Genomic DNA, 16,315 nt, shown 5'->3' with positions numbered 1-16,315 from the left:
TTGAAATATTTATCAAATAATTTTCTTAAAGTAAAACTCAGCTATTAAAGGCAGGTTATTATTATATCTAAGTTTACAAGATTGCAAGATAAACTGTCTGCCAGAATTTACCAAAACCATGATTCAGATATTGTAAAGAAAAAAAAATGATGATGGGAAATCACTACCAAAATAGTATATGTAACGAAAAAGTAAATTCTTCCTGCAAATTCGTGAAGAAACATTAGCATGTTCCCTTCAGTCAGTAAAAATAGACTGTGAGAGATCTTCAAATATGTGACAAACATGACGAGTTGAAGAATTTAGAAAGGTTTTAACTGGGATTATAAAAGGAATGTCTTGCTAAGCATGCAGGCAATATTTATCTTGATTTTTTTTTTTTATTTAGCAGTACTATTTTTCACCCTCACAAATTACAATCAGGTCTGAAGTGCTTTAGTTTTTGCAGTTTCATGCAGAACACACAAAAAGGAAAAATATCTCTAGATACTTATCAAGAAAAAGGAAATGATTCTTTATTCATAGTTCTTTTCATTCGGATAAATAACAGTGCTCCTCACCAGGCCCCCTTACGTCAGTGAAGTCAACATATTACTGTGAAGGATGGAAGCCTTTACAATTATCAGAAAATGAATATAAATAAAAATGTCAATAAAATATTTGAAACTATGTGGGCAATTAGAGTAGCAGGATGTGGGTGATTAAGAGAGAGAAACTCAAGTGTGCAAATTACTGCCCTCTTTCACCCATGGGAATGAAAGAGGATCGAAGAGGTTATTGTCAGAAAATTAAATGAGTTACCACATATAACGTAAGTAAAAACAGTTCCTGTCATAGAAAGCTCTTTAAATGTAACTACCATGTTGCCTGGGAACTGGGTTATTTTGGAGGAGCCCCACTCTGCTGCTAACCTCATAGAGCACGTACCACTTTTCCCCCTTTCTTAATAAACCTTTCATTCTCTCTCAGGGAAGCTGCCTATTAAATCTGATTCTTTGCCTCAAGCAATAGCTCAAGTCCTCAAGGCCTTGTGCTCTGGCCTTTGGTTTCCTGTGCACAGCAGCTTCTCACTATAAAGAACACAACTCCCCCCACCACCACCACCCCGCCCGCCCCGAGATTCTTCAGTATTTTCTGAGACTTCTCTTTGGGAAGCAGGGCTGTTCCTTCTCTCAAGGAGTTTTTATTCTGGATTTAAAGATGGGAAAGGCACATTAAAAAGTAGATAATGATGTGTGTTAATTTATGAGACAACAGTGTAAGAGGTAAAACAGGGTGATACAGGTGCTAACTGAGGGGCACAGGTTAAAAAGTGGTAAGGAGGCCAGCTGGCATGGTGCAGTGGTTGAGCATCGATCTATGAGCCAGGAGGTCACGGTTCGATTCCCAGTCGGGGCATATGGCCAGGTTGCGGACTTGATCCTCAGTGTGGGGCGTGCAGGAGGCGGCCAATCCATGATTCTCTCTCATCATTGATGTTTCTATCTCTCTTTCTCCCTCTCCCTTCCTCTCTGAAATCAATAAAAATATATGTGTGTTTAAAAAGAAAAAGTGGTAAGGATTTAGAGGAATAAGCCACTACTATGAATTCAAGGGATTGGGAAAAGCTGAAGGAGTAGTCTTGATGGATGGAAGGGAGCCCCAGGCGAGATGGGAAAGACATCAGAGTGGGAACGGTGGAGAAAGACTCATGACTTGAACATAATCAGGGAGAAAGGATTTCACCACAGCAAGCATAGGGCTAGGATTCAGTGACCAGACCATTCTACTCACCAGACTGGATGTAACTGGACTTTTGTACAGTAAAAACAGTGTAAAATGAGGTTTGGATTGAAAGTACAGTGGTCCTTTTGCAGCCTCTGTGGATTCTATAAATGAGGACCCATTAGCGTTTTTGAAACTATATGGCATGCCAGAAGGACCATTTCGGCAATGGAAATTTTATAGGAATGTGCGAAGTGGATTGAATGATTCAAGATTATGGTCACAGAGGTCAGTTACACTTATTTGGTGCATAAGAGGGATGAGGGCTATCACCAGGGTGGTGGAAAGTAAAAGATGAACACGAGTGGCACCAGAAAGGGACATCACTGGAATTTGGATCTGAAATTGGGGCAAGAGAAAGAGAGGAGCCCAGGGTGACTCCGAGGTATCAGGAAAGTGGGAAGCATGGCTCCACTGAGAAAAATGGCAACGTAGGCAGGAGGGTCGTTTTCTTCTTCCCACGTTGGAGTTAGATATGGTGGCAGAAACATTAAAATAAGTGCCCAGTGGCCTGCTAGAGGCAGGGACTGGTGCTCAGGAAACAAAGCAGGGCTACAGTTTGGGGAGTTGTTCTACCAATTAAGTATATTTTCTTACAAATAGAAAGATCTTTACAGTTCACAAAGCGGTTGCAGTAATTAATTTCCTCTTTACCACACTACACTCAGGAATGGAGGCTATTTTTATTCCCATTCTAAAAATAAATGAACTGGTAATCTGTGAGGTTAAATAATTATGCAAAAATCACATTGTGCAGAGGAAAGATGAAGAGTTACATCTTAAAATATAGGGCAGAGAGTCAAAGAAATGAAGAGGATTCTAAACTCTTAGAATTGGATTCATAACCCAACATACAGAGAGATGCGTCTGCAGTGTTGGCCCGTGGCCAACTGGCCACCACTTAAAAGCCTCACTAACTCACGGGACCTCACTAACTCCTAAGCAATAGCTCCAATTTTAAGATGCACTTATTGTGAGAAAGGTTGTCATATTGAACCAAAAACCTGCTTCCCTGATACTTGTAGCTATGCATTGGTCCTTCTCCAGTCCTTTGAAAAATTCTACTTCTTTTTGTATAGGATAGCCCTTCAGTCATAGAAGAAAACTATCATGCTCCCTGACGCTGTTGCAGCCATATATTAAATAGCATGTTCCTACACTTTACAAAACCCTGCTCATCTACTTTGGGTGCCCTTCACTTTTTTATATTTTTCATTAAAAAAAATAAAGCCTAGGAATGAATTAGGAATAACTCTAGTATCCCAGTTTTGTTCTAACCAGAAGAGAATGTTGTTGCTCTCTCACACCCTTTGTCTTGACCTGATCACCTATATGAATGCATAAGATTCCATAAGCTTTGAGAGCTGCCCTATCACTTGCTAAATCATGTTGAAGTTGAAAGCAAATAAAGCCTTATGGCTTTTTAAATTTTACTGATGTTAAGCTAAGTCATCCCTATCCTGTACTTTGCAGAAAACATTGTATCATAAATAAAGGCCTTTTTTATTCCTCTTTGTCATCTGATACTATAAATATTGACCCACCATTCCAGGCTGCCAAGACCTTCCCAAAGCCAGATTCTGTCCTCCAACATAATAACTTTGAGCTTTGGCTCAAGTGCACACTTGAAAAACATGCCTTCTGTCTTTGTCTGTCTATGTCTGTGGTGAAAATACCAGCCAGGACGGGGCCAAGGGTAGGGAGAAGGTCACCCGGCTGACATCCTTTTCCTTCACAGCACTGAACAGCCACCCTCTCCATGGTCCTCTCACTGCTTGAAAATTCCTTTCTTGAATGAGGAGGAAATTGGTTGTCCCAATGTGTTATTTTGCCAGTTATTTTCTGCTTATTTGCACCAGCCTAAGCAAAACAGCTGAGCACATCAGAAATGTTCAGGGATTCTGCAGGTTTCAGAGGAACAACAAGAAACTGAGTCATAGTTTTCTTGTTTAGAACTAATGGAGATAATCCACTTTCCATGTGCATAACGGAAACATTGAGAAGGCTTCCAAACGCTGCATTCACAAATTCCCTCTAGGACATAGTTCCCCTCCAAAATACTTACTATAATGAATCGAGAGCAACTCAGCTGCACTGAGCTGTGGACAGTGGATTTTAATAGCTAAGACATTCACTCCCACATATCAGCCTCACATGTATATCCTTCAAACCCAAGCCTCAGCAAAACACAGAGTCTACTCTCCTGCTCCTTCGGGGCTCTTGCAAAGAGTCAAAACTGAATGTGAAATCTCTGAATAACAGTGTACACAGTGCCTGATCCGCCTTTCTGTTGATTACCTGTGCTGGTGAGATTAAAAGACCTGTGCTCTTAGGAGACATGGCCCAGGTTCTGAACACTGTGAAAGGCTTCCCACAAAGTGGCATTTCATCAAGGTTTCTTTTGCGTAAACCTAGAAGTCACTTTCTTTGCTCTTTGAGTAAGGAGCCTACAGCATGTGTTCTTTGTCTGTGTTCACTGAATGGAGACTTTCATTCACAGCACCTTACTTTCTTGTTTCCCCCCCTAACTTTGCTACCTTCTGTCCTGGTTGTGTCTTGCAACATCTCCTATTATATAATGCACCCAAAACACAAAGGCATCATTTCTGCCCTTACAAATCTTCCGCTCACTTACTATCCTGCTAGTGGTTCTCAACCTTCCTAATGCCGCGACCCTCTAATACAGTTCCTCATGTTGTGGTGACCCCCAACCATAAAATTATTTTCATTGCTACTTCACAACTGTAATTTTGCTACTGCTATGAATCATAATGTAAATATCTGTGTTTTCCGATGGTCTTGGGCAACCCTGCTAGCGGTTCTCAACCTGTGGGTCGCGACCCACAGGTTGAGAGCCGCTGCTGTAGAGCATTGTGAATCTTTAAGACTACAACGTCATCTCTTAACTTGAAGCTTATAGACAGCACAAGTTTAGTGTAGAGAATATAATAATAGTAGCAAACAAGTATACCAAACAAACATTATTCTGGGAGTACTTATCTTGTTCCCATCAGGTTGACCCAAATAAATTCTTATAAAAAATTTAAAAAACACATTATTCTGAGAACTACAAGTACCTAAATCCTTCTTAAGTGTTTCTGGGACTCCTAGGGTTCCTCTTGGATACCCAGGGGCATTGTCCTTTTCCTCTAGTCCACTCCAGTGACCTACCAAGGTGCTGCTGGAATTTAAAATGGCAGTGCAGATAAAATTATAAACATCACAGATGTCACCACTTTATAAACCTCTACTGACTCCTTCCCCAATAGAATTGTTTGCCTCCCCATTATCTATACTTCAAATAATTTCTCTTATACCTGCAATGTGTTATTGAAGTCATTTTGGCCTTTTGGTTATATTTTCTATTAGATTATAATCCCCTTGAGAGCAATCTCTGGCCCTCTTTAGCTTCGTATCCTTGAGACCAGCACAAGTTGTGGCTCATGGTATAGGATTAATAAATATTTATTAAGGAACAGAGGGAGAAAGAACAGGCAGGAAGGCGGATGCCATCAGGGTGAGCCATGGGCCCATGGCCCTATTCTCACAAATTAGACAGTAAAAATTATGGTCACCCTTATGAATGCTGTCTCCCACACTACTTTACATACACTATTAAAGAAAAGTTTTTAAAAGGGGGCATAATTGTTATATTCAGGGAATTATAAAACAAGCAAAAATGTTATTTAACTCATCTATTAATGAGGAAGCCAGTAAGCTTTTACAAGTGGCTCAAAGGAGAATTTCAGGAACCACACATAAGGATAAGCAGTAAGAAAAGCTGAAGGAAATTTACAAATAGAGGTAAAACAGATCTACCCACACAACAATAATCAGTTACACACTACCAGAAATAATTAATTTGCATTTCTATGAACAAAGGTCATTTATATTATTAACCATTTTCTACAACTTAGAGAGTTTTAAGTAGCTTAAAGACAATGAAAAGCAGATAACCCAGATGCGTACACTATGGAGAATACCCACTAATCCTTTTTTCCTATTTCAAAATCTTTCACAATCTTTCCTAACAACTCTCTTTAGTACCGAGAGTTGGCAAAATACCATTATAGCTGCTGCTTATTCTTCTTCTTATATGTCTTTTTATTATAATCTTCTAGTATTTAAGCTTAGGTTTAATAAAACCGGAGCTTATTTGAGAAACGGTGAGAGGGAGAATGTGTTTCCTTTAGAATATCCTGCCTTTTCTTGGTTCAATTTACCGCACTGCTCTTTACTGTCTGGGTGAGTTACTGCATTTGATGGCTCCATGGTTCGTTATGTAAACAGACCTCAAGAGAGCACCCCACCCCATCACTCCTCTAGCAGAAATGTCAAGACCAAACTAAACCTTTCCCTTCTTTAAAAAAAGAAATATTTTTTGTTATTGATTTCAAAGAGGAAGAGAGAGGGATAGAGGTATAGAAACATCAATGATTAGAGAGAATCATTGATTGGGTGCCTCTTGCATGCCCCTACTGGGGATCGAGCCCACAACCTGGGCATGTACCCTTGATCGGAATCAAACCTGGGACCCTTCAGTCCACAGGCTGACACTCCATCCACTGAGCCAAACTGTCTAGGGCAGTGGTCGGCAAACTGCGGCTCGCAAGCCACATGCGGCTCTTTGGCCCCTTGAGTGTGGCTCTTCCACAAAATACCACGACCTGAGCAAGTCTATTTTGAAGAAGTGGAGTTAGAAGAAGTTTAACCTTTTGCACTCGGATGTCGAATGTGACGGTTATTGAATGTATCAATAATTTGAAATATTAAAAAATCCAAATAAATAAGTTTGTATGAAAAGAAACTCCAATTTTTTATTCTACTGCCACGCTTTGTAAAATCTGGGGTATTTAAAAAATTAAATCCCGAGTAGAATAAAGGAATCGAGAAAAAAGCAAGCGAGTGCAAAGGGTTAAGTTTAAAAAATTTGGCTCTCAAAAGAAATTTCAATCATTGTACTGTTGATATTTGGCTCTGTTGACTAATGAGTTTGCCGACCACTGGTCTAGGGCAACCTTTCCCTTTCAATACATCTATTTAATATTTTCTCACCTCAAATAGCATATCATGTTTCATGAAGAAAGGAATGATCATGTGTTTTTTATTCACCAGGGAACCTAAAACAATTCTGGATTCATATTCCTCAATAAATACTTTTTACTTGTGAAAAAAAATTAACATTTTTATAAGAAGATCAAAGTGTAATACAACTTTAAATATTATATTTTTGTTCTTTTTAAAAAAGAAAATGGCTTTTTCTATTTTTCTATTGGAATTTTAAGTGACCATAATTTTTCTCCTTGGGGAGGGTGTCTATAATTAGAGCAATCTTTCTTGAGATTATATCCCCAATTCCTACTTTCTCTGATCTATGCCATGAATCTTCTCTACATTATACTATTTAAAAGTGCACTCAGATGCCTACAAATGCACAGAATATTTTTCTACTCCTCCCCTTGAATAGGGGAGAAAATTGAGATAATTATGAATGGGATAGAGTGATGACACACATTCATTTGAGAACATGTATCAAAATTATTTGTTGAATTTCTTCAAAACATGTCGTTTTGTGGGATCACAGACCATAGTGAGCCACGTTGCAATGAGTTTGAAGTTTAGCATTGTTGGTACAGAGAGAGAAAGCAAACAATTTATCTAGTAATTACAGAATATTATAAATAGTATGTATTATCATCTGTAAATGATTGGGGAAAATTTTTTTATTTATTTTACATATCTCTGCATATTCTGCTTTCCAAAAAGATGTCATGCATAATACTTGCAGCAGGCAAATGCTAACATCCTTCGATGACCATATTAATAGTCAAAAAGCTTACAGCTTCTATATTATCTTACCTAAACTATACTGTTATAGTTTTTGAGTTTGTTGGATGGCATTACAAAAAAAAACAAACACACAAACACACACACACACACACACACACAAAAACCCTATTTGATTTTATCAGACATAAGGTATAAGGTTCAGGGATACTGATGTTCTAAGTTCCACTCTGCCCCTTTAGATTGGCCTATTATCTGCACCATTGCATGATTACAGGATGGGAAAGTTGGACTAGCAAGTATCTGGCCTTGAAACACAAATTAGTGTCTGTAATTATGTGACTAAGTTACCTTCCTTGTGAAACTTTGCTAACCCTGGATAGTTTTCTCATCCTCTGGAAACAGAAGCTTATAGCCAACTCAATTATTATGTAAATGTGTCATTCTAAAGGATGCTGACCTCTGCATCTTCATGATCTCATATGCTTAAAGTTTTGAGTGAGAGGAATAGCCTTAAGCCTCAAGGATCTGGGGTCCATGATGTAGAGCATCATTTCAGAGATATTGAGGGAAACTGAACTAGATGGTGATGACTTAGCAATGAGAATGTGGTAGCACTTTGGAGCTACCTTACATTGGACATACTGTATCATTCCATTTGAGCTTTATTATTATAGCAATAAAACCTGTCCTCCAGTGTTATTTCCAAATGCCTTTGCTTACATTACTTATTTTCCTTTTTAGCAATACTTTCATGCGGGAGGAAATGGTCTCAAAAAGAATTTCTTGGAGAAAAGCCCAGATCTTCAATCTCTGAGATATGCTCTAAGTCTTTATACCCAAACGACTGATGCCTTGATAAAGAAGTTCATAGACACTCAAACCTCACAGAGTAAGTAACACATTGAATGTGATAATAAACTGAACACCTAGGTAAAATTCAACATAAGAATTATTATAAATAGTATTAATAATTTACTATAATAAATTAAAGCAATAAGAATGGAGGATATGGTCAACAGAAAATTACCAAATTTTTAGCATTCATAAATTATAATCTTATGAATAATTTTAATATTAGTAGGGTATGCTTAATACTAAAACTGTATTGAATGGTTGACTCTTCTTGGTGATTTTAACTTCAAAAAATTTAGCAAAGCCTAGTTTTGAATATCCATAACTGTGATAGTCTCTTCCATTTAGTATGAAGATTCAGTGTTTGCTGGTTTTGGCAACTCCCCCAAAGTGATAATTCCCCAAATCCTGATTTCAAATGTAAAATCTCCTGCTTTAGTGTTTCCAGAAGGGAAATCCAATCTTATCCTAATTTTATATGAGAAAAGTTTTCAACTTTTACTTTGAAATGGGACAAGAGGTAATTATTTTATTTAAAACTCAAATCTGTTTCACATGGCAAAGTTCCCACCTCATAGCTTCTAGGATATTACTGTTAACCTTTATTTCAAGTTGCTTTGTGATTGATTATATTTTGGTAATTATGTGCATTTATGATCTGGCATTTCTGAGAGATTATTGAAAATGTCAGTATGAGTCAAAAAGACCCAAATGCAAACTCAAACTCTAGAACATAATAAATCACACCACAGAAATCATGAATATAAATAAAAGGATATGGTTTTCATTCATGAGAGATCCTCAGAAAAGAAAGAATAGATTTTTTTCCTGTGATGAAAATGCTCCAGGCTTATTTTTTCCATTGATATTTAATTTATCTAACTACATCGAAGATAATGACAAGGTAAGTGCCATGTAGGTGTTTGGCCTGTCTTTAACACTTGGTGCTTTCTGATAGTGTCCACATAAATGCTCTTTTGTTTTTTCATATGATATGCAAACCTAGCCTACATCTTGGGATGGTTTCAGAAAGGAAGAATAAGCTGAGTTCATGAGAGCTTATCAAGAAATACAGAAATATTCAGAACATTACCCCTGAATCCATGATCTTTCAAGGTTTTCTGAACTTTATAAATATCAATACAATTCTAATAAATCATACAAATAGTGTTATAGCTTTGTTCCCAGAGTATCTAAGAATATAAAACTGTGCTTTGTTTTTATAGGTGTGCATTTATAGAACACACACACATGTATACAGCCTATGTTTTAGCATAGAGTCACACCAAAAAAAAAAAAACCACCCTGCAAATATATCAATTTTGGTATATGGAATTTGGCACATGTATTTATTTTTATACCATGTATTGTATAGCAACATTAAAAATGGCTGGTGGTAGGTAAGAGGATCTGCAATCCCAGTAACCACCAGATTTAACATAACTATTTCAGACTTGGTCTCCCTTTTTCTTTTTTACTCTACTTTTCTGGCTTTATTGAGTATGTCTTTTGGTGGGGAGGGGCATAATTAAAATTCAATTAAAATATGAAACAGCTTTGCATTTTCTCCAATAGCTACCTTCAGTCATGCTCTATGGAAACCTATCCCTACCAACTTCATCTTCCCCAAACAGGCATGATCAGATCCAAGAACCTGCAGGGTAAAGGGAGCTTGGTGTACCCTTTGCTCCCCTTCTCTGCCCTCGTCTAGATCCCTTTCTGCTACAGCAGTTTGGGGGGAGGAAACGGAAGGGAAGGAGGGAAATGTCTGTAGCGTTCTCTGTATGGTTGCATCTAAATGCTGGCTTTCTGAGGGGCCCAGTGTTAGGGGCCATTGTATATTTTCAGCTCCTTGAGGAGTGTACCTTGTTCCAGCTCCCTTCAGGGACTCCTCGGTGATGCCTCCTGCAGCATATGCCATAGCTTCTTGCTCCTTTATAATTTGCTCCTAGTGGCCAGCCCTCTGGAATGGGGCTCCAGCAAAAGGCTGAAGCCCAGCTTCCTCCTGGGGGGTTCACTTGAGCCAGAAGAAATGCAAACATTCTTTCTACATCTTTGGTGATAATGGAGGATTCTCCACTGTCACCTGCCATCTCTTTACAGTTCTCTTCTCCACCTGCTCAAATAGAGATTTACGTATATTTCCAAACTGAGGCAGGTTGGAGAGAGAAATACTACTGCCTAATATAACATAACCATGGTTCAATCAAAAACAGAGGTAAGCCAAAGTATTTGATTCATGGTTCAATCAAAAACAGCGGTAAGCCAAAGTTTATATTCATGCCCTGTCTTCTAATTCCATCACAGATCCTTTTCAATATTCATTAGCACAGACTGAATAATCAAGTTAGCCAACAATACCATATCCTTTATAAAATAATAAGGTAAAGGGGAGATAAGATGAAAATTTGCTGAATATTTGAATTATTTATTGCACAGCCTAAAAGGAAATATAGTAGAGAATACAATCTTCATTTCTAAAATTGGCCCTTAAGTCATGGTTTATACTTATGACTTCCAAATGTCCCTTTTCATATTATGTTCCCTTGGCTTCAAAGGAAACTCAGCTTCTAGAGTTGTTAACTGAGAAGCATAAAAAGTTGAATTCCAGAGGGTCTTATTTATGTGGGTTTCTATACTATTCTGTGAACATTTGACACTGAGATAGAGGAACTTGGGTTCCATCCTTTGGATTACTTTGTACTTGCCCAGCAGATGAGCATTTGCAGTTAATTGTAGGATCAATCATCCCCTTTATCCACCTGATATCCTGGTAGCATGAAGAGTCCAAAATGACCAAATGAAGTCTCTGTTTCCAGTGTAAATATTATTGCAGTTATCTAAATATTTATCCTAATATTTATTATATTGAAGTTTTGTTAATCAAAACCTTATATTTTGTTAATTCAATTTAGAAAGATCACACTGGTGTTATGATAACTTTCAAATACACCATTTGAAGTGTAAGCTAGCACTGCATACTGCAAACCCTGCCACTTTCTGTCTGAGGAGCCACAGGAGCATGCTCAGTGCCACGAGTTAATGCCCCAGGAACCAGCCCACAACCAAGGAAAGATAGGAAATTGGCAAATTAAAAAACAAAAATACAAAATCCAGCTTCCTCAGTTGGGTCAATTCTCACTTGTGTTTTGCACAGACTCCAGAGTTCCCCTATAGTACAGAGCTCCATTCTCCCTCCGAAGGCTGGCTTGATACCATATTGCTTTTTCCTTTTCTCACCTCTTCACTCCCCTATCAGTGTTTTCTGGGATTCCTTCCCAGGTAGACCATTCACCTTGAGTGCTTGTGTCAGAGTCTGCTTCTGGGGGAACAGAAATCCAAGGTCACACAGCTAGAAAGCGGGGAGCCAGATTCAAACTCAGTCTAGACCTCTAGATTCAGTGCTCTTAACCATTGTGTGTTCATCTTCTTGATAATAAGTGTAAAGGCCAAATACTCAGAATGACATTACTTGTACTTTCCCCCTCGTGACTTTTCAAGTCAACAATACTGAACTAAATGAAATTCAACCTATAGATAAGTACATTTTCTTTTACCACATGATCAGTAAAACAAAGTAATTTTTGTTCCCTTAATCTCTAACTCATACTCTACAAAGAAATAATTGTTTTAAGTTATTCAAGTGTTATTTAATAGATCTACATGTTATATGAAAGGACTTGGGATCCATTAGAAATATGTGTGCTTTCTGAAACATTCATATTTTACTTTTTTTCTCATAAAATCTTTCCTTATTTCATTTTCTTCCTTGTCTACTTTTTGTTAAAATTTTCTTTCTCATTTTTTTCTCTGTTATGTTTTTTCCTTGTATATCTGTGTTAGGAAATTAACTATAAGATTAAAATTTTAAAAACCAATTACTATTAAAAGTTTTATCTTCAAATTAAAAGGTATATTTTCCTTTAAAAATATTTTTATTTGAATTCAGCTTTTTTAAAATGGGTTTATAAGCATAGAAAAACCTGCTGATCTTGTTAATATTTTTTCTTCCTCTCTTTACTTTTTAGCTCCTTTTCACTTTACCTTGCTTTTTGCTTTTTTTTCTTTTTAAATAGATTTCTATGTCATCTTTTTCTAGTAGTTAAAAAAAGAAAGTCATAAAAAAAAACTACAAGGAATTAAGTCACATTAGAAATTTATGAGATCTATCAATATGGACAAACACTGTCTTCTCTCCTCTTTCTATTCCAAATATTGAAAAACAAATCCAAAATGGATGTAGAAGCTTAAGTCCTCAAATGAAACTGGAAGTTCGCTTTATAAGAGTAGCATGTTTCGAAAAGCACTGCAGCAATAGAACACCATCTTACTCTGCATTCTTTACCAAGTATTTACTGGGCATCACCTCTAAACAAAGTCCCATACAATGAGGTATATGTTCAAAGGTGAACATGAAGTTATGTGCACAAGTTGCTCTAAATCAGTGGTTCTCAAGCAGAGTTATTTTGTTCATCCAGGGGCTTTGGGCAACATCAGAAGAGCTTTTTGGTTGTCACATCAGGGAGTGGTAGCTGTGTCACTGTTTTCTTTCCGGTGGAGACCAAGGAAGCTCCTAAACATTGTACAGTGTATAGGGCAGCTACCCATGACAGAAATGTATGTGGCTCCAAATGGCAATAGTGCTGAGGTTGGGACATCCTTCTATAAAAATAGACTAACAAGTGAGAAGAGATGTAATGAAGGTCATGTTAGAAGAGGGGGAAATTTGACTTGAGAAGAAAGAGAACACAGAGGTCAGTGGGTAACCTGGGTCATGAGGAAGTAGAAAGAGAAAGGTGTTTTGAATGAAGAAACTCCAGGAAAGTATATGCTTGCACTCTTAATTTTAAAATTCCTATATGTCAAACATATCCATAATATATATTTATTAAGACAAACAATTTTATTTTGCTTTTAGAACAAAACTCACCATATCACTAGTTAAAAGTGCATTAGATTTCCCTATGCCATTGAAATATACAGAAATACTATGTGTAAGCTTTGTATAACATGAGTAGGAATTATTTTAATATTTATAGTAATTATCACATATTATTCCTCTTAAAGTTGACCCAATGGTTTAAATTGGATAGTTAGCTTGAAAAGTTATACTTCCTTGTTGTTTCTCAAGAATGTGTTACTTATAGTTTTAGAAGCTGTTACAAAACTCATTTCTTGCATCTTGATTATAATATTCATCATAAAAAAGCTTTTCTAACATTTATTTCATTATACTAAGGGCTTCTTGAATATTTCGTGCTGTAGTAGACAGTGAAAATGTATAAAACAAAAGCATGTTAAGTAGAGTTTTTCCCAATGGATAACACAATTTGGAATGAGGCTCAGAATGATTAATTGCTAAGCTATCTGTGTCATATTGTTTCCTTATCTGAGCTTTTATTACAGCTTGAGGATCCTAAGCCTCAAAACCTTTACACACAAAAGGGTTATTTTATGTCTAAGTTATAACTGACTCACAAATTTAAAAAATTTTATATTTAACAACTAAAAAAATAAAGTATATGAGATTAATTTTTTAATTCTATGATCTGTCCTCTTTTTAATTTTTTGTAACAACTTTGAGTCTCTGCTTATTTAAAGTTTCTTAAAATTTAAACCATATCCTTTTGGTCATTTTAATAACTCATTTTCTGCTAAAGTGAAGTATAATGTAGTTTAATTTGAAATGGAAATGAGAGAGCTACAGATTCACATTTTGAAATCTATGAATATGCTTCAATACACTAATTATATATATAAAGTATTAATTATTCTAATCATGTTCCTTAAACTTATCAAAAATATGTCCACAAGTAGAAAAGAAACTTTTCGGAAGTGGTTCACTGTGGTCTCTTCTTATCAGAAATGTAGGAGAACTTAACATTAATAATATTAAGTGGTAGAAGAACTGGCATCAAAATAAAGAAATGAGCTTTGGGGCCAAAGTCTACAACTGAAACTTCAGCTGGATGCCACCTGTGGAAGAAAAGGCTCAGGAATGTCTTTAGCTTATGTGGAGAAATAATAGTAAAGTCCACTTAGCTACTTCAATTTAATACTGATTTGAAAACATTGTTTAAAGTAGTTTCTCACTTTATCTGATAAGCCTTTCAGAAATAACCAGAGATCTAGCATCCCATCCAGCAACTCTCGACCCCTGTCGTATCCCTGGGACGATAGGATACAACTAGCTAGCGTTGCCTTCCAAGACCAGAGGTTAGCACATCTCGGAGGCACAAGTGGGAAAATGGAGGAGAACTCATGAGGTTTGGCTCTTTCAGTGTTGCAGTGAGTCTGATGATGTTCAAAGCGTGATGAGGCTCTGCAGTGCAGCCATAAAGCTGTGCACAAATAACTTTAATCGGAGCATTTGTTTGATATGTGATATGGTTCTGCGTACACTGAATACTTTCCCAAAGTAAAAATGGAAAATATTAGATAAGGTTACAGTAATGCTCAGCAACACTGTGATCCAGGCATGTTGTCTACCACTTTGCTATTCTTTGAAATAATCCTGGGAGGCTAGTAACATAGCCATATTTCTCAAGGTAAGAAACTGAGTCACAAATAGATTGAGAGATTTGCTAGAGTTGTGTAGATAAGTGGCAGAGACAGTGCCCTTCCCACAATCTCACACTTATTTTAATCAACAAAGAAATCAGAATGTAAAATTATTACTTTCTACAGCCCATATGTTCTTCTCCTTCATTCTGAATAATTGGTTTTACTTCACTTTTCATTTTACTGTGACTAAATAACCCTTCTGTTCAGGAGATCATCTTTTAAGTTAATACTTTTTTTTCTATGTCTGCAACAAACTCTATCCCCCAAATTATTTCTTTTTAATTGAATTAGTTGGGGTGACATTGGTTAATAAAATCATATAGGTTTCAGGTATACAATTCTGTACGTTTATATTGTGTGTTCACCACCCCGAGTCAAATCTCCTTCCATCACTGTTTATCCCCTCTTTACTCACTTATACCTCCCCCAACCCCCTTTCCCTTGGTAATCCATACTGTTGTCTATGTCTATGAGGTTGTTGTTTTTCTATACTTAATCCCTTCACCTTTTTCACCCTCCCCTACCACCCCTCCCCTCTGACAGCTGTCAGTCTGTTCTCTGCATCTATGAGTGTGTTTCTATTTTGTTTGTTAGTTTATTTTGTTCATTAGATTCCACATATGAGTGAAATTATATATTTGTCTTTCTCTGACTGGCTTTATTTCACACAACATAATATCTCAGGTCTGTCCATGCTATTGCAAAAGGTAAGGTTTCCTTATTTTTTTATGGCTAAGTAGTATTCCATTGTGCAAATGTACAACATCCTTTTTATCCTCTCAATCACTGATGGACATTTGGGCTGCTTCTAAATCTTGGCTATTGTAATAACTCTGCAATGAACATAGGGGTGCATATATTATTTCTAATTAGTGTTTTGGTTTCTTTGGATATATTCCCAGAAGTGGAATTTCTGGGTCATTGGGCAGTTCCATTTTTCATTTTCTGAGGTAACTCCATACTGCTTTCCACAGTGGCTGCACCAGTCTGCATTCCCACCAGCAGTGTACGAAGGTTCCCTTTTCTCCACATCCTCGCCAACACGTGTTGCTTGTTGATTTATTGATGATAGCCATTCTGACAGGTGTGAGGTGATATCTCACTGTGGTTTTAATTTGCATTTCTCTGATGATCAGTGACACTGAGCTTATTTTCCTATGTCTACTGGCCATCTGTATGTCTTCTTTGGAGAAGTTTCTACTCTGATCCTATCCCCAACTTCTTTCTTCTTCCTTTGCTTTGTAGTTTCTTCTTATTCTGGCCTCAGTTATTGGACATGCTCAGTAGCCAGGGCACCTTTTGAATATTAATGAAGTATTTAAGTTGTAGGAATCCAAGTGCAATG

The 16,315-nt window shown here is 37.0% G+C and overlaps 1 protein-coding gene across 2 annotated transcripts in view; it reads left to right on the top strand.

Moving 5' to 3' along the window:
• The window catches only part of UNC13C (unc-13 homolog C), a 515,697-nt gene that overhangs the window by 460,785 nt on the left and 38,597 nt on the right, over positions 1–16,315 (top strand). For both annotated transcript variants that reach the window (XM_008143163.3, XM_028147779.2), the window contains one exon: positions 8,296–8,443. In XM_008143163.3, coding sequence (XP_008141385.2) covers positions 8,296–8,443 — 148 coding nt within the window. The remainder of the gene's footprint in view (positions 1–8,295; positions 8,444–16,315) is intronic.

Source organism: Eptesicus fuscus, chromosome 5 (assembly GCF_027574615.1).
Source record: "Eptesicus fuscus isolate TK198812 chromosome 5, DD_ASM_mEF_20220401, whole genome shotgun sequence".
NCBI lineage: Eukaryota > Metazoa > Chordata > Mammalia > Chiroptera > Vespertilionidae > Eptesicus > Eptesicus fuscus.
The sequence above is the reverse complement of the archived record's forward strand: the minus strand, read 5'-3'. Positions and strand labels throughout refer to the sequence as shown.